The sequence below is a fragment of the Uranotaenia lowii genome, chromosome 2 (assembly GCF_029784155.1).
Source record: "Uranotaenia lowii strain MFRU-FL chromosome 2, ASM2978415v1, whole genome shotgun sequence".
NCBI classification, from domain to species: domain Eukaryota; kingdom Metazoa; phylum Arthropoda; class Insecta; order Diptera; family Culicidae; genus Uranotaenia; species Uranotaenia lowii.
Window position 1 is genome coordinate 385,478,598 of NC_073692.1, and position 23,378 is coordinate 385,501,975.

Sequence of the window (23,378 nt, forward strand, 5' to 3'; positions counted from 1 at the left end):
CCAGTGGGGGTTCTCATTATGCCCCTACAGTGACTGATTTTCAGCTTTTGGAAAATAATTTTAAAATGCATCTTTGAACGTTTTTATCTTCTTTTTTAAGTTTTCACCCGTTGGGAAATAGACTTTTAAAGTGTTTGAACAAGAAACAATGATGTAACTCACATATTACAGCTGTTTTCCATAATAAAATTAGCGTCCTTCTGAACGTGGCCATTATGCCCTTATCTCCATAACATCGTTACCAGCCCTCATAAAAAATAATTTGGATGTGACACTTGTGTTAAGATTACCGAATCGCAGAAACTTTTTGTGGATATTCTATATTATGTAAAATTTTCGTCTTGCAAATAATTTAGAAATGCTCTTTATCATTCTTTTGCAAAATATAACAAAAACATTTTTTTTCTTGTATTGCAGATAAATATCCATATTGGAAAAATTCTTTAATAAATCGCATAACTGCATCAAAACAACAAAAGACATCCTCAGCATGGCGTCGGAACAGTTGCCGGTGACCGAGGTAGGAGGTGGGGGCGTTTTCGATCGGGTCGTTCAGTTTTTCGTGGACAACCAGGACGTCCGGACCAAGGAGTGGTTCCTGTCCGGGTCGATAACCCCGCTGATCATGATCCTCGTCACGTACCTGTACTTCTGCCTGTATGCCGGCCCCCGATACATGGCCAAGCGAAAACCCTTCAAGCTGGAAAACGTCCTAATCGGATATAATGCCATCCAGGTGCTGCTCAGTATCGTGCTGGTGTATGAGGTGGGTTTTTTTTTCAAATTTTGGATGGGACTCAATTAAGTTGGGTGTCACTAATGAACTTGTTAATTTTCTTTAAAAATCAAGGGCATTCAAGGAGGATGGAACGGAACCTACGACTTCAAGTGTCAACCCGTTGACTACACGACAAATCCTACGGCAATGAGGGTAGGTTGGCCAGTTTGTTTTTGTTCTTCTTTTCCTCTCTCTTTAGAGGAATTTTGTTTTGATTGTGAGTGGGTTTTCATTTGAATTTTCAACTTTCTAAAATCTCGAAACGACAATAACAACAACAATCGTCGATGGATGTCCAGATGGCCGGAGCTGTCTGGGGATACTACATCTGCAAGGTAATCGAGCTGCTCGATACGGTGTTCTTCGTGCTGAGAAAGAAGCAGAACCAGGTTTCGTTCCTGCATGTTTATCACCACACGCTGATGCCAATTTGCGGATTCATCGGAGTCAAATATTTTGCTGGTGAGTGGATATTTGAAAAAAAAAACTGTTTTCTGCTTAGAAACACAAAATCAAAAATGAGGATTAAATTGTTCTTGAAAACTGTAAATTCTCGCATTAAAATGTGATGAAAACACATTTGATCCTCCTTTTTCTTCGGCTTACGTCAGCCAGTTGAATCTACAGAACAAAACGTAAACATGTTTATTTTCGTATTGGAAACTCAAAAAAAAACTGTTCATACAAGGAACGCACAAAAAACACAAAAAAAACAGTCATAACCGGTTAACTTTTTTTCTCTCTCTCTCATGAACATTTCCATATGGAGATTTTTTTTTCCTTGTAGGCCTCAAACAAATTTTCAAAAAAAAAGTCTAATTTTTATGCTTGACTAGAAACTTTCATCTGTCTGGTCATCAGATTGTGTCTCAGATGGGTCTAAAAAATCAGCAAAAACATGTAGGTTGACGTGATATTCAAATTAACTAGCCCAGATCACATCTGTTTCGTCCAGAAGCGAGAGGGTTTTCCCCAAAAATTCTGATGATTTCCAATACCAATCCGTTAAAACCTGTTTCTTACAATCGAATAACTTCCTCTGATCTTTTTAATTGAGAACGAGTAAGGGGAACGGACTTAATCTGTTTTGGAAATAACATTTCCATGCCTTTAAGAAGTTTGATTTTATTTTTAATCCAGGATCAGTAATTTATGGAGCTATTCGTTCCACGTGTAACAGATTAAATAGAAGGAAAATTTATGTTTTCTTTCATGTAGGATTTTCTGTGTATAAACGAAAGTATAAACCTAGTTGAGATTGTCTATTCACTGCACAGTGGTGCAGAACAGCAATCTAGCTGTACGAAATTAATAGCGCCCAGGGATGAAGAGATAGACATTTGATGTCTTCAGCAACATTGTTCAATTTTACAAGGGGCATATTCTAGTATCAAAATTTTAGCCGAGGGGTCCACCGATAGCGAGATAAAAATGCTAACTTTTTTGTTTTTCAAATTAGAGCTTTGATGTCTTCGACAAAGTTGTTCATCTGATCAAAATACATAAGTTTGTTGAATATGTCAAAGTCCTGTCACATGACCCTCAGAAGTTACAGTCAAAATAAAAAAAATCTCTTGAAAAAACAGTTTTTTGAACCTGACACGTTGTAGATTGGATAAAATGGTTCGCTGTCTTTGAAAAAAAGTTGTAACAAGCCACAATCTACATTTGTCTCATACATTATGATGGGTTTAAAAGTTGCTGAAGCTCTATAGAAAGCATTTAGTGTATTTTATTGGCAATTTTGGAAGGTTCAACCATCGAAAAGTGCACATTTTCGCAACATCCCCTTTTGTGTGATTATTTTTGATGATAAGCGGAACAGTTTCCATTTGAAATAAGCGCGGAAATCGGTGGAACTAGTAGAGATTTGAATGATTGAAAATACACATTTTATGTAAAAATTACCTATTTTACTTATAGAAAAAACGTTAAAACATTAAGTTTGTTAATAAAGTGTTGCAGTTTTCTTTTATATATTTTGTTTTATTAAAAGTCAATTAAATTCGATTTTTCAAATTATTTAAACCCCAAAAAATTAATGGAACTTATCTGTTAAATTTGGTAGAGCACTAAATTAGTATTTGAATTATAGAATTTTGCCATAACAATATAACTGCTATAACTGGTTCCAAGTAACTTTGACCAAGTAACCAATCTTACAAGCAATTCGCTTTTGTCTTTTCGTTGAGTCATAAGTTTTAATCGAATTTGAATGCCTTTTAATAAAACAAAATGTATAAACGAAAACTGCAACATTTTATTAATCAATTAAATTTTTAACGTTTTTTCTATAAGTAAAATAGGTAATTTTTACATAAATGTGTATTTTCAATGATTCAAATTTCTACTAGTTCCACTGATTTCCGCGCTAACTGCAGATGGAAATGGTTCCGCTTATCATCAAAAATAATCACAAAAAAGGGGATGTTGCGAAAATGTGCACTTTTCGATGGACGAGCCTTCCAAAATTGCCAATAAAATACACTAAATGCTTTCTATAGAGCTTCAGCAACTTCTAAACCCATCATAATGTATGAGACAAATGTAGATTGTGGCTTGTTACAACTTTTTTTCAAAGACAGCGAACCATTTTATCCAATCTACAACGTGTCAGGTTCAAAAAACTGTTTTTTCAAGAGATTTTTTTTATTTTGATTGTAACTCCTGAGGGTCATGTGACAGGACTTTGACATATTCAACAAACTTATGTATTTTGATCAGATAAACAACTTTGTCGAAGACATCAAAGCTATAATTTGAAAAACAAAAAAGTTAGCATTTTTATCTCGCTATCGGTGGACCCCTCGGCTAAAATTTTGATACTAGAATATGCCCCTTGTAAAATTGAACAATGTTGCTGAAGACATCAAATGTCTATCTCTTCATCTCTGGGCGCTATTAATTTCGTACAGCTAGATTGATGTTCTGCACCACTGTGCACTGGTTTGATTTCAATATCTGATTGGTTTCAAGCTTGTGATCTTGATTTAGATCCTGTGATTTTTAAAGTTTACTCTGCGACTCTCAAGGAATCGCTTCAAGCGTATTGGCAGATGGTGAGCAAATAAAAATATTTTTATATATATATCTGATACAACCTATCTAAATTTTTAACCTGTTTATTAAAATTGATTCTGTAGCATTTTCAACAAAAAATACTAGTTGGATATTTAAATTTAGTTAATTCAAAATAACATCAAAACTTCAATATGATACTTACATACTCTGCTTTGCAACACCTTTAAAAAATATGTACATATTTCTTCAAAAATATGTATAATCACAAGCTGACCCGGTGTGCCTTGCTACATTTTCTAAAAATCAATGAATTGCGTGAAAATAATTTTATCATAATTCCATTTTCGTTACTGTAAAATGTTAGCTTTGACATCAAATTATTATTGGAATACTAAGAAGATAAGGTTATCCGAATTTATTTTTTTTAAACTGGATCTAAAATTGTTTTTTTTTATTTTCCCTTCTCCCCAGTAATGCGGGAAGGGTCCCCGAATTGCAATAACAACATTTTTTGTTACCAAATAACATAAAATTTCACATATGGCTCCATTTGCTTGATAAGTTTTCGAGCTATATTTACTTACCTTCTTCTCGTTTCTTCTCTGGAAGAAGGAAAGAAAATCCTAAAAAACCTCTCATGTAAAATATGGTTTCTTAAGCTTGAAAAGTTTAAAAAATTTCCGTTAAAACCTCTTTCATTCCCGACTCTGTACTGAATGGAATCTTTCCTTTAAAAATATAGAAACATTTTTAGTACTCGAATACTTTTTCTTCCAAACTTGGTTCCATTTGTTGGATAAGTTCTCAAGTTATGAAAAAATGTGCGTTACTCCTTTTCCCCTCTCTTATCCCCCACTGGAAGTTAAAAGGAGTTTTTTTTAATAAACAAAGAATCATTTATCGTACCTTAAATCTCTCCCTTGTTAAATTTATTTAAAAAATTTTTGATGAGCTCTTGAATTTATCAACACAATCGTTTGTCACCTCTCTTTCCTTTCCTGTCCCTTGAGGGGAACCAAAACATCTTAGTAATATTTCTTGTTTTGAAATACTTTTTCCAATTTGTTACCATCTGCTAGATTAGCACTCGAGTTCTTAAAAAAAGGTATGGGAGCTCCCTTTCCCCTTTCCTACCGAATCAGTAAAAGGAGGAAGAAGCCTTAAACAATCATAGAAAAAAAAGTTCTACTCAAATACCCTCTGCTATATTAATTGAATAATAAGTTCTCGAGTGATACAAAAATATACTCGTACCCAAAAATCCATGCGTGTCATATTCAGTTCCATTTGCTTGATTAGTTCTCGAATTTTAAAAAAAAATTATATGGGAGGCCTCTCTCCCTTTTCTTTCTTCACACTGGAAAGGAGGAGGAACCTCAATCCATCTTTAAAATATTCTTCCTCCCCATATACACTGGCATGCCAAATTTGGTTCCGTTTGCTTGTTCCATTCTCGAACTGTGCGAAAAATTGTATGGGAGCCCTCTCTCCGCTTTCTATTTCCCCAATTGAAGGGGAGGCTCCATTTGTATGACCAGTTCTCGAGTTATGAAAAATTATAACATTTATTTGAGAAGCCTCCTCCCTCATTCCAAGGATAGGGCGGGATCCTAAACCATTATAGGAACCTTCCCTGGCCCAAAAAAAACTCCATCTGCAAAGTTTCAAGCAAACAGGTTCAGTAGTTTTCGAGACAGACAGACAGAAATCCATTGTTATCATACATATAGATTCAAATATTGATTTTTTTGGGTCTCATTTGAAATTAAATTACAATATTATTCAAAATGGAGTATCGAATTGCAATGAAAAGATGACTGTTGACATCGGCAACACTGCAAGCGTCGCTTTCGACGCGCCGCTGTGAAATGCAGTTCAGTGGCGGGCGGATCAACTGACGTTTCTCCTGAACTGTCAGAGGAGGCGGTCTCGCTCGCTCTCTTCTTCACGTCAGCCGAACGGACCGGGTGGAAATTTTGTTGGAAAACACGAGTGGATAAAAATCATAAAAATATTATATTAAAATTGTGAAACTTAAACTAATAGTACGGAGTTAGTACGTTTCGAATAGTACGGTTTGTAGTGCGGCAAAGTTGCTCAGGAATCAGTTACAGCAACACAAACTACAAACTAATTAAAATCTGGCTAGATATTGTTCGTTAAGTGAAACATCCGGTAGTTTGCTTCACAGACACGGAATACGTTCCACTAGCAAACACATAACAACAATCAAAGAAGTTGTTCGGGCGTGACAGCTAAATTTGCGCACTGATTTTGTAAGTCTAAATTTGTTAACCTAAAATTAGAGTATAGTTCTAAAAGTTAAAATATATTTACAGCTTGAAGCTGTTTTACTGCTATCAAGACTCTGCGTCTTTGAATTGTCCATTCCGCCCGCAACATTCTTCAAGAAAATCATCTCGACCAAGATGAAACCTTCTTCCGGAAGTAATCCCGTTGCTACACCGAACCAACGCCGAAAGGGGTACAACTGCTATGCGTGCTCGGAGCCTGATTCCATTTGCGATCTCGTCCAGTGTGATCGCTGCAAGCGCTGGTGGCATCAATCGTGTGCGGGAGTTACTCCGTCGGTGGAAAAACGGCCATGGTCTTGCCGACTATGCTCACCAGTGCCCAGCCAGCCAACAATTCGTGCTAAATCAACTACTTCCGAGAGAAGCTCCCGGGCTCGCAAACGAGATCTTCAGCTGCAGCAGCTTGATGAAAAGCGCGCATTGGATCGCAAAGCGAGGGAGGTGACTTTGAGAGCTACGTTGGAAGAAATAGAGGCCGAGAAACAACATGTCTCGGAGAGATTTTCCGTTATGCAGGCGGAGGATTCTTCCAGCGAAGAAGAAGAAGGTGATCGATCGATTTTGAATACTACAATCGAGCGGTCTTATAGAACTCAAGATTGGGTACAATCATCGCCCACCATCAACGAAGTGAATCAGCAGCAGGCAACGAATAGCAGCGCGATTCAAACCGAATCCAACCATCAAGAATTGCCACCGACCCCCCAGCGGATCACCGGTGCCTATCCAAAGCGGCGCAGTATGGTCCAGTATCCGGATCTGGGTCCTTCTAGAATGAACTGGCCGAATTGGGATTCCCTTTCCGTGGTAGGAATGCATCAATGGGAATCGTTATTGCTGCGAAAGAACGTCTTTCACATGCAAGATCCGAAAGCAGGGCCGCTAGATCGTAACGCGGTTTATGGGTCGCCGGTTATTGATCGTACGGTTCAGGATTCCACCACTACAACGAAGGATAAACCAGAGGTCCAAATAAACCAGTCGGAACCATCAGCTCCATCGTTGGCACCTCCGACCAGTTCTGGTTATCGTCTACCAGTACCGGAAATTACTTCATGCACGGTGCTCAGTGCGCCGAATCAGGAGACATCGAATAGGAATGTCGAACCGGCATTCCTCAGGCCTTCATCAAAACCAACGGTACCCAACCGAAATTGGGCGCAGCCTATTCCTGCGATGGCTCAACGGCAGCAGGTCGGTCCGAGGGGCAAGCAAATATTGGAGGAGCAGCGTTCATCGAAAGCGAGTCAACCGCCCTACCAGCAGTGGCCGGAGCGATCGACGATGATACCGTCGGTGGTCCAGCCTTCAACGTCGGGTCAACCGGTGCCATCTTCAAGGGCTTCCAACCAGCAACGGCTCTCATCAACACAGCCACCGGTAACCACTCCTCCCCCCCTCCATCAAGCTCAAGGTAAGGCCGAACCATTTTATTCTTCTTTCGAACAATACATGCCGCTCAATATTGCCCATAATCAAAACCATACTGCCCATAAAACCACCAATGAACATAATTCAAACCATACTGCCTTCAATACCAATAATACTTATAATTATCGAAATGATAATAATCATAATGCGAATAATTATTCTGCCAATGATTCGAGCCATGATAGAAATCATAACATAGACCACCTCGCACCCCTTATAAAACAACTTGGCTTAGGCCCGAATGAATTTCCGGATTTTACCCATTTTCTGAATACTTTCCAACCAACCCCCTCTCAACTACTAGCCCGTCAAGTTTTCCCAAGGGACCTCCCAACCTTTGACGGCAATGCCAACGATTGGCCAGTTTTTGTCAGCAGCTTTACAAACTCTACGCTAGCTTGCGGCTATAGTCCGGTTGAGAATCTCGGTAGACTTCAACGCTGCCTGAAAGGTCATGCCTTAGAATCAGTCCGTAGCCGACTTCACACCCCAGAATCGGTTCCTTTCATTATGCAAACCCTACGTTTTCTTTATGGGCGTCCAGAGCTTCTTATCAATGCCCTACTGGATAAAGTTCGTTCCGTCCCCGCACCGAAAGCGGATAAGCTTGCGACTTTCATAGATTTCGGGATTGCAGTACAAAGTCTTTGTGGTCATTTGGATGCTGCTAATCAACAAGACCATCTGTCAAATCCGAGTCTGCTGAACGAGCTAGTGAACCGACTGCCTCCAGATTATCAGTTCAAGTGGGTGGAGTTTAGTGAATTCGAAGAAAGAGTGGATCTGAAATTGTTTTCAACGTTTGTGACGAAAGTGGCGAAGTCTGCAAGCCGTGTCTCCGTCTACAACGGATCAGTGAAAAGGGAGGACAAGCTGAAACCGAAGCGTGGATCCTTGAATGTACATTCGGAGTGTGAGGAACGAAACCAGGTGCCTAACGAAAAGCTTTGTCCAGCCTGTTTTCGAAATCAACATTCACTGAAAGATTGTAGCAGGTTTTCAGCAATCAGTGTCGACGAGCGGTGGAACCTTGTGCAGCGATATGGAGCGTGCCGCAATTGCCTGAACTTCCATGGGAAGCGGTCCTGTCGTATCAGCGGTAGGTGTGGAGTCAACGGTTGTACACATCGCCACCATCAGCTCCTACATTCCGGACGTTCAAAAAACTCGACATCAAATCCACGGGAACCTGGTTCAGGAAGCGGACATCAGAACAAGCCAACGACGAGGAATTCTGCTAATACCGTAGTGCCAATCTCACAGCCATCTACTTCTCATACACCAACCCATGGAAACAACTATGCCCACCATAGTCCGGAACTTACTTTCTTGTTCCGAATTCTTCCAATTACGGTTCATGGGAACGGCAAGTCAGTGGAGACCTTTGCCTTTGTTGATGAGGGGTCGTCACTCACTATGGTCGAAGACTCGCTCGTTGAAGAGCTAGGAATACAAGGAACACCACAGGCCTCCAATGGACCGGCGATATGATGCGTACAGAGCAGGAGTCCAAGATTGTCGACATCATGATTTCTGGTCCGAGTAAAAACAAGATGCGTTTAAGTGACGCGCGTACGGTGAGCAACCTTGCTCTCTCCACTCAATCTTTGGATTACGAAGGTCTGGTTAGAAACTACCCACACTTAAAAGGGCTTCCAGTTGCCAGTTACAAAGATGCCGTGCCTAGAATCCTCATTGGCGTCAACAACTTGCACATGACAGTTCCGCTTCGGATCAAACAAGGTCGCATGAATGAGCCGGTGGCAGCGAAGACGAAGCTGGGTTGGTGCATTTATGGTGGCCGGTCCTCGGAGCACACATCAGTCCAGGTGAACTATCACGCGTGTAGCTGTTCACAAGACGATTCACTGCACAAAGTAGTGAGACAATACTTCGAGATGGAAGAAATGGGGATTCATGCTACTACGAGACTAGAGTCAGAAGCTGACATGAGAGCGCGCAGGATTCTGGAGAAATCGACACAGAAGCAAGGAGACCGGTACGAGACGGGTCTGCTGTGGAAGTACGACCAATTTGAATTTCCCGACAGTTATCCGATGGCGTTTAAACGATACGAGTGCCTGGAGAAGAAGATGGCTCGGAATCCAGAACTGCGGCTAAATTTGACAAAGCAAATGGAGAGCTACCAAGCCAAAGGGTATGCGCATCGAATAACCGAAGATGAGAAAATGAACTCCGATCCAAGACGTGTCTGGTACTTACCACTAGGCGTTGTGGTGAATCCGAAGAAGCCCGGGAAAGTGCGGATGATTTGGGATGCATCAGCGACAGTCGACGGCATCTCACTCAACACTATGCTGCTCAAAGGTCCAGACGAGTTAGCCCCTCTTCCTTGGGTACTTTTCCGGTTTCGACAGTACGAGTTTGCAGTTACCGGAGACATTGCTGAAATGTTTCACCAGATCCGTATCAACGAGCGTGACAGACAAGCGCAGCGGTTTCTTTGGAGGCCGGATGGAAGCAGTAAACCTGAAACCTACGTAATGGACGTCGCTACGTTCGGTTCAGCGTGTTCACCAGCGTCAGCCCAGTACGTGAAAAACAGGAACGCCCAGGAATTCAAACAGACAAGCCCTCGCGCGGTTGAAGGAATTATAAGCGGACATTATGTTGATGACTACGCCGAAAGTTTCAGCACCGTAGCCGAGGCAATCAAGATAGCGACAGAGATCAAATCGATACACGCAGCAGGTGGTTTCAATATACGGGACTGGAGATCAAACAGTGAGAATGTTGTGAAAGCCCTTGGTGGAAACGTTTCTTCCGAACCCAAATCCCTGAAGCTGGAGACAACTTTGACTGCCGAAAGAGTGCTTGGAATGCACTGGCTGCCGCATGACGACGTCTTGGGCTATTCTACCGCTTTGGCCCCGGAACTGCAGGAAATAGTGTCGTCTAAACGTAAACCTACGAAGCGCGAGGCGCTTCGCTGTCTTATGACGTTTTTCGACCCCTTAGGGTTGCTCGCCGCATTTGTGTTGCATGGAAAGGTCTTACTCCAGGATATTTGGCGCGCTGGTACGCAATGGGACGAAGTCGTAGGAGACGAAGAGCACGAGAAATGGCTACGCTGGATCGAAGGTTTTCCGCTTATCGATAGCTTGCAGATTCCACGGTGTTACTTCGACAGTGTTGACTACGATGATCTACAACTCCACATTTTCGTGGATGCGAGCGAGGACGCCTGCGCTGCTGTGGGATACTTCCGTGTTCCAAAGATAACCGGGGGGTACGCGTGTGCACTGGTTGCAGCAAAAACGAAGGTCGCACCTTTGAAGCATTGGTCCATCCCACGCCTGGAACTTCAAGCGGCTGTAATGGGAACCCGTCTAAGAAAATTCATCGAAGAAGGCCATACATTCGAAATCAAGCGATGTGTTCTCTGGTCCGACTCAAGCACTGTGCTGGCATGGATCCGGTCCGATCATCGGAGATACACCCAGTTCGTAGCCTGCAGAGTAGGGGAAATCCTTTCAAACACCAACATCGCAGAGTGGCGATGGGTCCCATCAAAACAGAACGTCGCTGACCTCGCCACCAAATGGGGACAAGGCCCGCCTTTGACTGCAGAAAACGCTTGGTTTCGTGGTCCGGATTTCCTTCAAGAAGGCGAGGACGAATGGCCACAACCGAGGAAGCCGACTAGCACCGAGGAGGAGTTGAAGACGTCTCGCCAAGTATCCTGTCTCCATTCTGGGTTTGTAGCTCCAGTAGCGATCGTCGACACCAGTAGATTCAGCAAGTGGGAGCGAATGCTGCGAACTGTGGCATATGTACATCGCTACGTAAATCGTCGACTTAAGATGTATCCCGTCGAAGCAGAAAGCAGTTACCTGAGCCAGGAGCAGGGATGCCATTCTCTACCGAGAAAAACGGAGAACGGAGAATAAAACACCCCCGTGCGATAACCGCAATTCTCCCGGGTGAGATTTTTTGTTCCTCTCCACAGATTATTCGCACCCCGGTTTCGAAAGCCACACACACCTAATTCCAATAGCTCCGGCGTGCGAAAATTTGTCACTGTAGAGCACCCCGGTGACAACACAGGACCGACTGGTTTAAGCCACGAAAAAGCAAAGACAAAAACAAACACGATGGTGTGCATAATAATAGCATCAACAAACGATGAATGTTTCGGGCGAGTGGTTCAGCTTCGAATGTATTGGTAAACGCAACAAGCCAAGTTAGCTGCCGTCGCTGTCGCTCTCCGTGGTGAAAACATTTTTTTTACTATAGTGTGTGTTCGCTCTGTCGTGTTGATTAACAGATTCTCTACAGAGGTTTGGCTAAAACTCTCTGCGGTGCGTTTCAGTGAATCTCTACCGAGAATCGAAAACCGAGCACGTCGGTGATTCTCGTTAGAGAAATTGCAAGCCTGGCCAGGAGGAGTTGTTAGCAGCTGAAAACACACTGTTCTGGATAGCGCAGCAACAATCGTACCCGGTGGAGGCATCTATCCTTCGACGAAATCTTCACCAGAACTCGAACGGTCAGGATCGTCTCCCAAAGCATAGCGAACTACACCACATATCACCATACTTCGACGAAAACTTTGTCCTCAGAGTGGATAGCCGAGTTGGAGCAGCAAAAAACGTCGCCATGACAGTGAGGTATCCTGTCATTCTCCCTCCGACCCACAGAATTACTGAGCTGATCATCGACTTCTATCATCGAAAGTTCCTGCATGCCAACTTTGAAACTGTGGTGAACGAGCTTCGCCAGTCCTTCCATATTTCGAAGATTAGAGCAACGGTCAAGAAAGTAATCCGCCAGTGTCAACATTGCAAGGTATACAGGTGCAAACCACAGGTACCTAGAATGGGTCCTCTGCCCGCAGCACGGCTGGCATCGTTCGAACGTCCATTCAGCTACGTCGGTTTAGACCTGTTTGGTCCAATCCTGGTCAAGAGAGGCAGAAGTTCGGTTAAACGCTGGGTGGCTCTGTTTACCTGCTTAACCATTAGAGCAGTTCACGTCGAAGTAGTCCACAGCCTCACAACAGAATCCTGCATTATGAGCATTCGGCGCTTTATTGTTCGACGAGGGGCGCCACTGGAAATCCATTCGGATAACGGAACCAACTTCCGGGGAGCCGGCAACATTCTAGAACAACAAATCGGCCAGTTTCAGGACGACTTAGCAGCAACATTCACCAACACTCACACCAAGTGGGTCTTCATACCTCCAGGAACGCCTCACATGGGTGGGAGCTGGGAGCGTATGGTACGCTCAGTGAAAACGGCCATGGAAAAAAGCTTGTGTGCGGGACGGAAGCTCGACGACGAAGGCCTGAATACATTTGTGGTAGAAGCTGAAGGAGTCGTCAACTCCCGACCTCTGACATATTTACCATTGGATAGCGAGGAAGCTGAATCCTTGACGCCCAACCACTTTTTGCTAGGCAGTTCGAACGGCGTAAAGCAACCGAGCAAGCAGTTTGTGGATGGAGCTGTAGCCCTGAAGAGCATCTGGAACCAGATAGAGTGCCAACTGGACATGTTTTGGCGTCGTTGGGTCCGGGAATATCTACCCACTTTGACTCGTCGCACGAAGTGGTTCAACGAAGTTCAGGAGATCGGCGTGGGGAACTTGGTTGTAATTGTGAACGAAGCTAAGAGAAATGGGTGGGTGCGAGGTAGGGTTCTGGAAGTATTCCCCGGGGTGGACGGGAGAGTTCGCCATGCAGTCGTACAAACAAATAGAGGGTTGTCAAGGCAATCGGTCAGTAGATTGGCAGTGTTGGATGTTGAGCTTAAGGGTGACACGGATCCAAAGGCAGCTATCGGCCAGCGTCACGAGGGGGAGGATGTTGACATCGGCAACACTGCAAGCGTCGCTTTCGACGCGCCGCTGTGAAATGCAGTTCAGTGGCGGGCGGATCAACTGACGTTTCTCCTGAACTGTCAGAGGAGGCGGTCTCGCTCGCTCTCTTCTTCACGTCAGCCGAACGGACCGGGTGGAAATTTTGTTGGAAAACACGAGTGGATAAAAATCATAAAAATATTATATTAAAATTGTGAAACTTAAACTAATAGTACGGAGTTAGTACGTTTCGAATAGTACGGTTTGTAGTGCGGCAAAGTTGCTCAGGAATCAGTTACAGCAACACAAACTACAAACTAATTAAAATCTGGCTAGATATTGTTCGTTAAGTGAAACATCCGGTAGTTTGCTTCACAGACACGGAATACGTTCCACTAGCAAACACATAACAACAATCAAAGAAGTTGTTCGGGCGTGACAGCTAAATTTGCGCACTGATTTTGTAAGTCTAAATTTGTTAACCTAAAATTAGAGTATAGTTCTAAAAGTTAAAATATATTTACAGCTTGAAGCTGTTTTACTGCTATCAAGACTCTGCGTCTTTGAATTGTCCATTCCGCCCGCAACAATGACTTTAACTCATTTTCTGAAACTTGATCTTTTAATTTTATTTCCATATCTGATATTTTAAATCTATTTTTATATGCTTATAAGTTCTTTGATTATTAAATTGATATAAATTCCCAACCCTCTTTCTCTTCCATTGCCGGAATGGTTCTTCTAAATAATATCTGAATAAACCTGCCTCTTCTTTCCAGGTGCGGTTTTAGAGCTCGCTCTGGGGGGTGGTTAATTTTACAAATTTCAAAAAATCGGCCAATAAAAACAACTTTAATAGTATCTTGCAAAAAAGGTAAATTTGGAAAGAGAGAGGGAGGACGTGCTGCACACTGTCCCTTCTCCTTTAATTTGATCTTATTGAAATCAGGAGTATTTAAAAAAAATCAAAATAAGTAAAAAAATCGATCTTTTTAACCCATTCTCTATATAAACTTATTTCAACAAACTTTGATACAACTTCAATCTGCGAATCAAAAATTTGGTTTAAAAAATGATTTTGATATTTGTATATTAAGGTGTCAAAAAAAAGTCGACTTATAAGCTAATTAAAGAATTTTTTTTACGGTAAATGTAAGTTTATTTATGAAGATTGCACAGTTGCTGTTGAGAAGAAGAAAATTTTAAGATATTTTTTTATTTTTTTTTTTAAATTCCTTATCAGTGCAAGGTTGATACATCGAAATTTTTAAGCATTTCATTTTGTAAATTTTCGTTCAAATTACCATCGTTCTTGAAACTGTTTTTAAAACTTTAACATTCTGTGATTATTGTGATTTTTTTTATCTGAATAGATTTAGGGAAAAATCGTGTTGTTTTTATAAATTCTGAAGTTCATTCCTCATGTTGGATTGTGGTCTAAGAATTAAATTCCTAAATTTTAATTTAACTATGAAATAAAATTTTTAAATATGGTTCTGATGTCTGGAGCTTTTGAAAGTTTGCTTTAATTGGTTTGCTCTTGTATTTTAAGTTGTTATACTAAATTTTGAACTTAATTTTATCTGGAACGAATTAAATGAAACTTAAACACTTCGTTTCGAAAATTTTCAAATGAGGAACAAAAATGTTTGAATAAAGTGATTTTTTTTAAATTTCTTGATAAACACATTATATCAATTCATTTAAAATTATTCTTAAGATATAATTGTTAAATCATGAAATGTTAGATCAAATCCTGATTGCACAGGGCAACAATTTTTTTTCAATTGCAATATAAGGTTTTCAATAAAAGGTCAACTTTTTCGATGATTTAAAAAAAAGCAACATATGTTTTCATTTTATTTATATCTGGAATTTTTTTCTGAACTGCAAATTTAATCACTATTCAGAAATTTGACGAAGTTTCAATGAAGTTGTATCCCAAAATGCACTTTTGAAAGTTTTGAAGCGAAACGTTCTGCAGCGTTCATCAAAGTTCATAAATAAATTGAAATCTTTAATATTAGAATCATTTAAATGCTCTTTTGTTTTGTTGGAATTGATAATTTTTCTTAAAGTACAACTTGTTGAAATCTTCATATTCTATTGAAATAAGGAAATTTGGATCCTTCTTTAAATAAAAAATAGTAAAAAAAAATCAAAATTTATTTTAAGTCTTAATGCATTTTAATTAGTTTGTCAGCAATCAATGATTGACTTCAGTAAAAATTGCTCCATTATAAAATTTAAACGATTTAGAGCTCTAAAATTAGAGATGATAGACAAAATTTGACAAAATATTCAAATGCAAGACGACATAATCTTGTACAATCAGTTACTTGAACATAGCAAAGATTGCAATCGCAATTAAAATAATCAACTTTTTTTTGTCACATCTGAAACTGGATGTCTCATAAGTTGAGTGATAAATAACATCCAGATGCTAAAAACCTTTAGATAAAATAAATTTAAAAAAAATCTCTCGATCGAATGCCTAGTTACCGACAAAATAGTCGGCTGATTCAACGTTTTAATTTAAACATATCCGTAGAATGTTTTCTTCGATTCCTATTGTGCAAGAGCTGCTTTTTTTCATATGAAATGAGAAGGACTTAAAACGGGAAACTAAGAATCGGAAACGAAATTTCAATTGCGATTTTAGATTTAAAACGAATACATTTACATAATTTTTTAATATTTTTTATTTTAGAGTTTCATTACTAACACAAGGGATCAACATTTTTTGTTGTTGTATTTTAATAACTGATTTCGGAAGATTTTGGCGTCCAAAACTCGAATCTTTTGTCAGATTTCCGCTATTTATTACCTCTGGGATTCAGATTTCGTGTAGATATTCTAGTTTCAGTTATACTACGCTTTGAATAAAATTAAAAAATTATATTTGGTAGCATAATATTTTAATTATTTTGTGTATCAATAACTATAAAATAGTATTTAGTATTTTATTTTGAAGATTTCAATTCATTTACGCACTTTGTTGAAGACTGCAAATCGATTTTACTTCTACTTTTAAAAATATCTAAGATTCAATCTGAGACCCTTGGAGCCAAAGGTGTATAGTTGCATAAAAAAATATTTCTAGAAAACACGGTTTGAAGTTGTTGTGTTTGGCCATATATTTTTCGAAAATTTCTACCTCATTTTTCAATAATGGGAGATTCAAGTTCAAATGAAAGCTGTCAATCTGAAATTAAATTTACTATTTTTTTTCAAATTTATGTAATCGCTTTTGATTCTGCTATCAAAGTTTAATTACAATATTTTAATTTCGATTTTAGATTTTTAATTTTTCTTCGATTATAATATTATTTAATTTCGATGAACCTATAAAAACCAACCATGATTTTTAACGTGATTCATTGAAAACAGCATGAAAACAAAGCCAATACCTATTTAAAATTACGTTTTGCTACGAGTATTACAAAATATTTTGTCAATGTGCTTCTCGAACTCAAATAGCTGCTGACATTTAGATCCAAAATTAACCACGATTCTGGAATAATTCTTTTTTGAAAAAATGTTTATTTGAAAAAATTACCAAACGACAGCAAATCGACCAATATGTTCAATATTTCCAAACAAAAAATTACTGAAATTAGGTTCTCTATCGCATATGGTTATGAAATGAAAAAAAAAAGGAAAAACGTTTCATAAACGAAATAATTTTCGTAGAACTAAAAATGTATGTACATAATCATTAAAAAAAACTTATGTAAATTTTCAGCCAACAAATTAATTCGATTTCGCAGGATAAGCATTAAAAAATGGTTACTAAGTTGAAAGATAGATAAGAAAGTTAGAATGTCAGTAGAAGTCCTACGCTTCTGAAGCGGCTATTGGAATATTGATCATCCAAATAAAAAAATGTACGTCTCGGTGGCCGAGCAATTAGCGTGGTTATTTCCTTCTTAAGTCTAAACCCATGAATACGAGAAGGCCATTCCGGTTAATGGTATTTCGGTTTTTGATCTATTAATATAAACATTATTTTTTTGTTGTTGAAATATTTACTAATGGCTGCTTTAGTATAAAATTATTATGCTTCTCTCGTGCACAAAAGCATTGTCCATCGTCCCTTGAAAAGTTTTTGGAACGTTCCCAAACCCAAAAGACAACCGAATGAATTAAGAACATTGTGTAAAAATAAAAAAAGAACAGAAAACGATATCTACACGTCATTTTTGGAAAAAAAAAACTACTGATTTCAAGTAAGATAAACTACTAAAATTCACGAATATCGATCTTATATCATAAATGGTTTATCTATGATTTTTTATATTTTTCCCGAATGAGTTGAACTTCTAACCGGATAAATGAAATTTCCCACAATCCCAAATTTCGTTTCCAAAAAATGTCCTTCGAACTAGATGGAATAGACTTTCAATGATTACAGACGTTATCCATTGAAATGGTTCTTTGAAACCAGATTGATTAGACTGCCGATGATTAAGACGTTATCCTAGGGTTGCCATCCGTCCCGCAAAAGCGGGACATGTCTCGCTTTTTTGTTGAATGTCCCGCCGTCCCGCTTTTTCTTCAAAATGTCCCGCTTTTTTTCTTGGAAAATTTTGACTAAGTTCACTGACTTACACTAGTAAAAATCAACTTCTAGCCTCAATTTGAATTCATTGGTTCAACACAGAAAACTTTCAAATACATCTTTTCTTCAAAATAAACAGCTTTTTTAATAGTTTATATGAGACAATACTAAATAAACTCCAATGTTCTGAGCATTGCAGTAACATTCTGATTCAGTAAGCGTTTTTAGCGAATGTTCAACCAAAGCAATAAAAATAACTTTAGCATGAAGAAAATACTGTTTCAGTTGCTTCCAAATGATCTTAATTTTAATTTTTTTAATCTTAATTTTAATTTTTCGCCGTAATCTTGAATAGTTGCCTTATTTTATACACCACCTTTTTAGACTCAATTGTCCAAAGTATACAATGATGGAAATTTTCTTGAGTTTTGAAATTTCTAAAACCAATTTTAATTATGTTTGTTATTTCACAAAGGTTTTATACGTGGTATCACATCCGCCGTGTATATGTATGACTTGAATTTTTTTTTCTCCTTAATAACGTGTTAATTGGAGAGGACAGTGGAAAATAAACGTGCTTATGGCAAAAAAAAAACCCTGAAAATAGAAGTTATGTAAGAAAACAACTGAGCATAATCATTTACGTGTAACGAATCCTTAGTGCACTTTCAATACGAATAAGTTTGACTAAACAATTAAGCTTTTTTAAAGAATTTTTCAGATGACCCGCTTTTTTCGGCTGTGTCCCGCTTTTTTCCGTGAAATGTCCGCTTTTTTTCTGAAAGTATCTGGCAAGCCTACGTTATCCCCATGATTCTGATGCTGTTTCAGCTTTGAATATGGTCCTAAATCATATTGGAAGAAGCTGAGCTGTCTACTTTTCTGGATGTAGGTAACTGTATATAGAAACAAAATTTGGAAGATTTTCGACGAAAGTTGTAGACAGCTTCTTTTCCTTTTTTATAAAGTCTACCGTCTAAAGTCAAAAAAATAAAGTCTACACACTTAAGTTTGACTGCGACTAAAGTCTACAGACTAATATATCAAGACTCAAGTCTTCAGACTTAAGCTTACAAACTGAAGTCTGCAGACTCAAATCTCCAGACGTAGGTCAACAAACTAAACTCTACAGACTACAGACTATTGTAAACTGATTACAGTCTACAGACTTCAATCTGCAAACCACAACTAAACTGTCTCCAGACTATAGTTTATAGGCTAGAGAATGTAGATAACAGTCTTCAGACTACATGCAGTCTACAGACTGCAGTCTACAGACTACAGTCTACAGAATACAGTCGACAGACTACAGTCTACAGACTACACTCTACAGACTACAGTCTACATACTACACTCTACAGACTACAGGCTACAGACTACACTCTTCAGACTACAGTCTACAGACTTCAGTTTACAGTCTACAAACGACAATCTACAGACTACAGTTTTCGAACAACAGGATACAGTCTCGGCTTTCAGGCGATAGTAAACATATTACAGTCAACAGACTGCAATATGCATACCACAGCCTGAAAACTACAGTTTAAATACTAAAGTCTGCAGAATACCATCTGGTAGTTACAATCGTCAGACAACAGTCCGCAGACTACAGACTACAGTCAGTCTACATTTCAGTCTGTACTCTATAAACTATTGTCTCCAGACTACATTTTAATATCCAAAGTTTACAGACTATAGTCTTCAGACTACAGTCTACAGACTACAGTCTTTAGACTTCAATCTACAGTCAACAGTCTTCAGACTACAGTCCTCAATTAACAGTTTCCAGACTACAGTCTACAGACTAAAGTCTTTGAATTACAGTATATAGACAACAGTCTACAGCCTACAGACTATAGTTAATATATTACAGTCAACAGATTACAATAAGCAAACCACATTCTGCAGACTACAGTTTATAGACTTCACTCTACATACTACAGCCTTGTAACTACAGTCTACGAACTACAGTCTACAGACTACAGTCTACAGACTATAGTCTACAGACTACAGTCTACAGACTACAGTCTACAGACTACAGTCTACAGACTACAATCTACAGACTACAGTCTACAGACTACAGACTACAGACTACAGTCTACAGACTACAGTCTACAGACTACAGTCAACAGTCTACAGTCAACAGTCTACAGACTACAGACTACAGTCTACAGTCTACAGACTACAGTCTACGTGTGGAGGGTATCCCGACGCTAAGGGTATCCGAGTAATGCCGCTTGCTACCTAAGGGGGAAACTGCGGGGGTAAGACTATACCTTCCTCGTAGCGGACTTCGCAGCAAGAGGGTTAACCACTATCGAAGGATACCCACGGGTAGAGAGGTTCTCGATGCCGAGTGAGCATCTCGAGTAGGTGTAGGATTTCGTCACTGTCGGGAAACATCCGAGTCGTAACGTTCAAAGTCCAGATTGTGGGCCGTGACATGCACGATTCCAGGACAAGCTGTTCTTGATCTGGTACACGACATGCAGAAAATGCCGCGGGCAGAAAATCCTAGGTTTGCCAGCTAAAGGGATAAAGAAGACCGGACAACGGTCGGAGTAGACTGACCCCACCGACGGGGGACTGTCGAGTAGTGTGCGTTCGACCCTACGGTTTGAAGCTACAATGATAAGGCAACATCTTCTGTGTAGCGGATGCCATGGGTGCGCCGCGTTCGTGCATAGGATGCTCCACCTTCGGGGAACATCCGAGAAGGGCGGTAATAAGACTTTACCTTCTTCGCAGTTTAAATCGTGGGAAAGGGTTATTCCTCGATCGGGGAATACCCCGGGTGAGCCATTCGAAGCAGAGTAGGATGACGTCTTCGTTGGGAATCGTCTGAATCGTTGTGTTAAGTCCCGCGCGTGTGCTGTGACAGGCTCGACTCTAGGATACGTTGCTCTCGATCGGCACACGACGGGCACAAAGGTGGCAAACCTCGAATCCTAGATTCGAGAGCCCGTGATGTCGGGCTTCGAGTCGTTACAGGAGAGGTCAGACCTCGAATCTTCAGGAGGAGAGGTTTGTGTGGTCAACCCCGAGTTTATATGATATGAGGTCGGGTCTCGAGTCGTAAGAGAAGAGAACAGGTCTTTAATCAACAAGAGGAGGGATATAAGTGGTCACCTCGAGTCATTACGAGGAGAGGTCAGATCTCGAGTCACTAGAGGAGAGATCGGGTCTTGAATCTTGCAGGGGAGAAGTCAACCTCGAATCGATGTCCAATCGAAGCTTCAGGGTAAACGTCTGTACCATTTCGACTTTTTTTTTATTCGTAACACCATTCAAAGAATGCCGTGAAGTGTTATGAAGTTGTGCTTTGAAGTGTTTTGCAGTGTTTTTTTTTTTTTTTTGGTGAGTTTTTTATGATTTCGACATGAGGAATTTTTTTTGAAAAATTGATTCTAATTGGAAAAGCTCCATTATGTTCCGTACAATACCAACACATTGATTATTTGCATTGAATAAAAAAAATAGCTTAAAATAACTCAAGATATCACCATGCCCTGATAATTTTGTTTGAATTTGAATGGATAATTTTTTTTTCTTCAGACCCTGTACAATTTTTGGTATCCTTTTGTCAGTCATATTCTATGTTTTAGTGTTTTATCTGTAGTCTCACTAATCCAAGAAGTTATGCCATGTCTCTAATATTCCTTTTTCCGTCCTCACCAATCACAGGAGGCCACGGTACCCTGCTCGGAGTGATCAACTCGTTCATCCACGTGTGCATGTACGCCTACTACATGCTGGCAGCGATGGGTCCGAAAGTGCAGAAGTACCTGTGGTGGAAGCGATACCTGACAGTGATGCAGATTGTGAGTTTGCTTCTCTTATTATTTTCGAACATTAGTTCCATTATTTGTCCCTTTTGGCAGATTCAATTCATAATCGTGTTCTATCACACGGCGCAAGTGCAGTTCCAGCCGAGCTGTCAGTACCCGAAGTCGATCGCCGCCCTGCTAACGCTGAATGCCGGCCTCTTCATTTACATGTTCAGCGCGTTCTACGTCAAGTCGTACATCCGAAGTGCGAAGAAGGCAGCTGCGGCGGCTGCAGTTGAAGAGAACAACAATAACAATAACAACAACGAACCCGAATACAAACCAAAGGAATTCGCGGCCGCTGCCCTGGACGCCAAGAGCCGGCAACAGGAACTGACCGGCTTCGGACTGGCCTCGAAAAAAGAACTGTAGAAAGGGAGCAAGGGAGTGAGAGTTACAAATTCGCAATAGCTAGGATTCCATTAGCCATAAGAAAGTTGTGTATGCGCCGCGGGATAGCCTTCCAGAAATTGGAAGGTTCAAATCGAGACAATACGATACAGCGATCCAATCGGGAGGGATGCTTAGGAGGAGCACATCTCTCAGGACACTAATTAGCGGGTAAGATGAGGCAGGTGGAGAAACGGACACAGAAAAGAGATGACCGAAGAAGAATGACGCAAGGCTCTATGAAGCTTTACTTTTTTCTTGCCGAGTTTTTTTTATAACGATGTATATTTTGATAGAAACCTGAAACATGTAGGTAAATAAACGTATTTAATAGGAGCTTGGGGTGTATCTCTTTGCTTCGAAAATAAATGTTATTGGCTTAATAATATTCAATATTACATTCAAATGGTAAGTATTTAATTAAAATAATATTATCTGCAAAGATAATGATTGAAATTATTAAAATTATTAAATAAAAAATACGGTATCAGGAAACTTAAAACAACTTCAAAATTATTTTAAAGAATCGCTACACCCTTAAATCAGACTCTACTCCAATGATAACCTTCCATAGAGGTGAAATTATCGGCATAAGATTTTATACCGGTCTATTAACAAGCTTTCTCGCCGCTGGCATTGTCCTCCTAGCGCAACCGCATTATATATGTTTGAAAGAATCCAGATAAAACATTTCCCATATACCATCACGAGACAAAGGAGGATGAATACAATTAGCCAGCAAGGATGTTGCCAAATGATGCACCGAGCGCTGTGTGTGAATGTAAAGCGGCATTCGAAAAAAAAAACATTTCTTTGTTTCAAACCGAAACGGAAAAAACACCAGCCAATATGCCCAGCAGTGAGCAGCTGTGCGTGTGTATGTAAACCGGCAATATAAAACCGTACCTAGTTCTCCATCCCATTCTCATCCCTTCCCCATCAAATACCAAACGGCAGACGGTCAATGCAGCGCGACTTTTGTGATCGGACATGATAGGAACACTATGACAATAAACCTTCGGTTGCTAACTGACTTAGTTGGTACACTGGTTAAGTTATCGGACTGGCAAGTCGAGATAAGAAGGTTGCGGTGAGTTCTATTCTCGCTTTACTTTTTTTGGAATGAATTATCCAATAGAGTTGACATTTTTCACGCACACTTGCTGAGCGTGTACAAATAAGACGGGACAATTAAAGTCTGCTTCATTTAATATTGGAACAAATTCTTTTGC

The 23,378-nt window shown here is 39.8% G+C and overlaps 2 protein-coding genes across 10 annotated transcripts in view; one reads left to right on the forward strand and one right to left on the reverse strand.

Moving 5' to 3' along the window:
* The window catches only part of LOC129744251 (elongation of very long chain fatty acids protein 7), a 161,529-nt gene extending 139,047 nt beyond the window's left edge, over positions 1–22,482 (forward strand). For all 3 annotated transcript variants that reach the window (XM_055736682.1, XM_055736683.1, XM_055736684.1), the window contains 5 exons: positions 418–766; positions 851–931; positions 1,078–1,240; positions 21,614–21,750; positions 21,811–22,482. In XM_055736682.1, the coding sequence (XP_055592657.1) occupies positions 491–766; positions 851–931; positions 1,078–1,240; positions 21,614–21,750; positions 21,811–22,128 (975 nt within the window). In that variant the 5' untranslated portion in view covers positions 418–490 and the 3' untranslated portion in view covers positions 22,129–22,482. The remainder of the gene's footprint in view (positions 1–417; positions 767–850; positions 932–1,077; positions 1,241–21,613; positions 21,751–21,810) is intronic.
* LOC129744250 (D-beta-hydroxybutyrate dehydrogenase, mitochondrial) overlaps positions 1–23,378 on the reverse strand; it is a 307,586-nt gene that overhangs the window by 246,862 nt on the left and 37,346 nt on the right. The gene's annotated exons all lie outside the window — the stretch shown is intronic.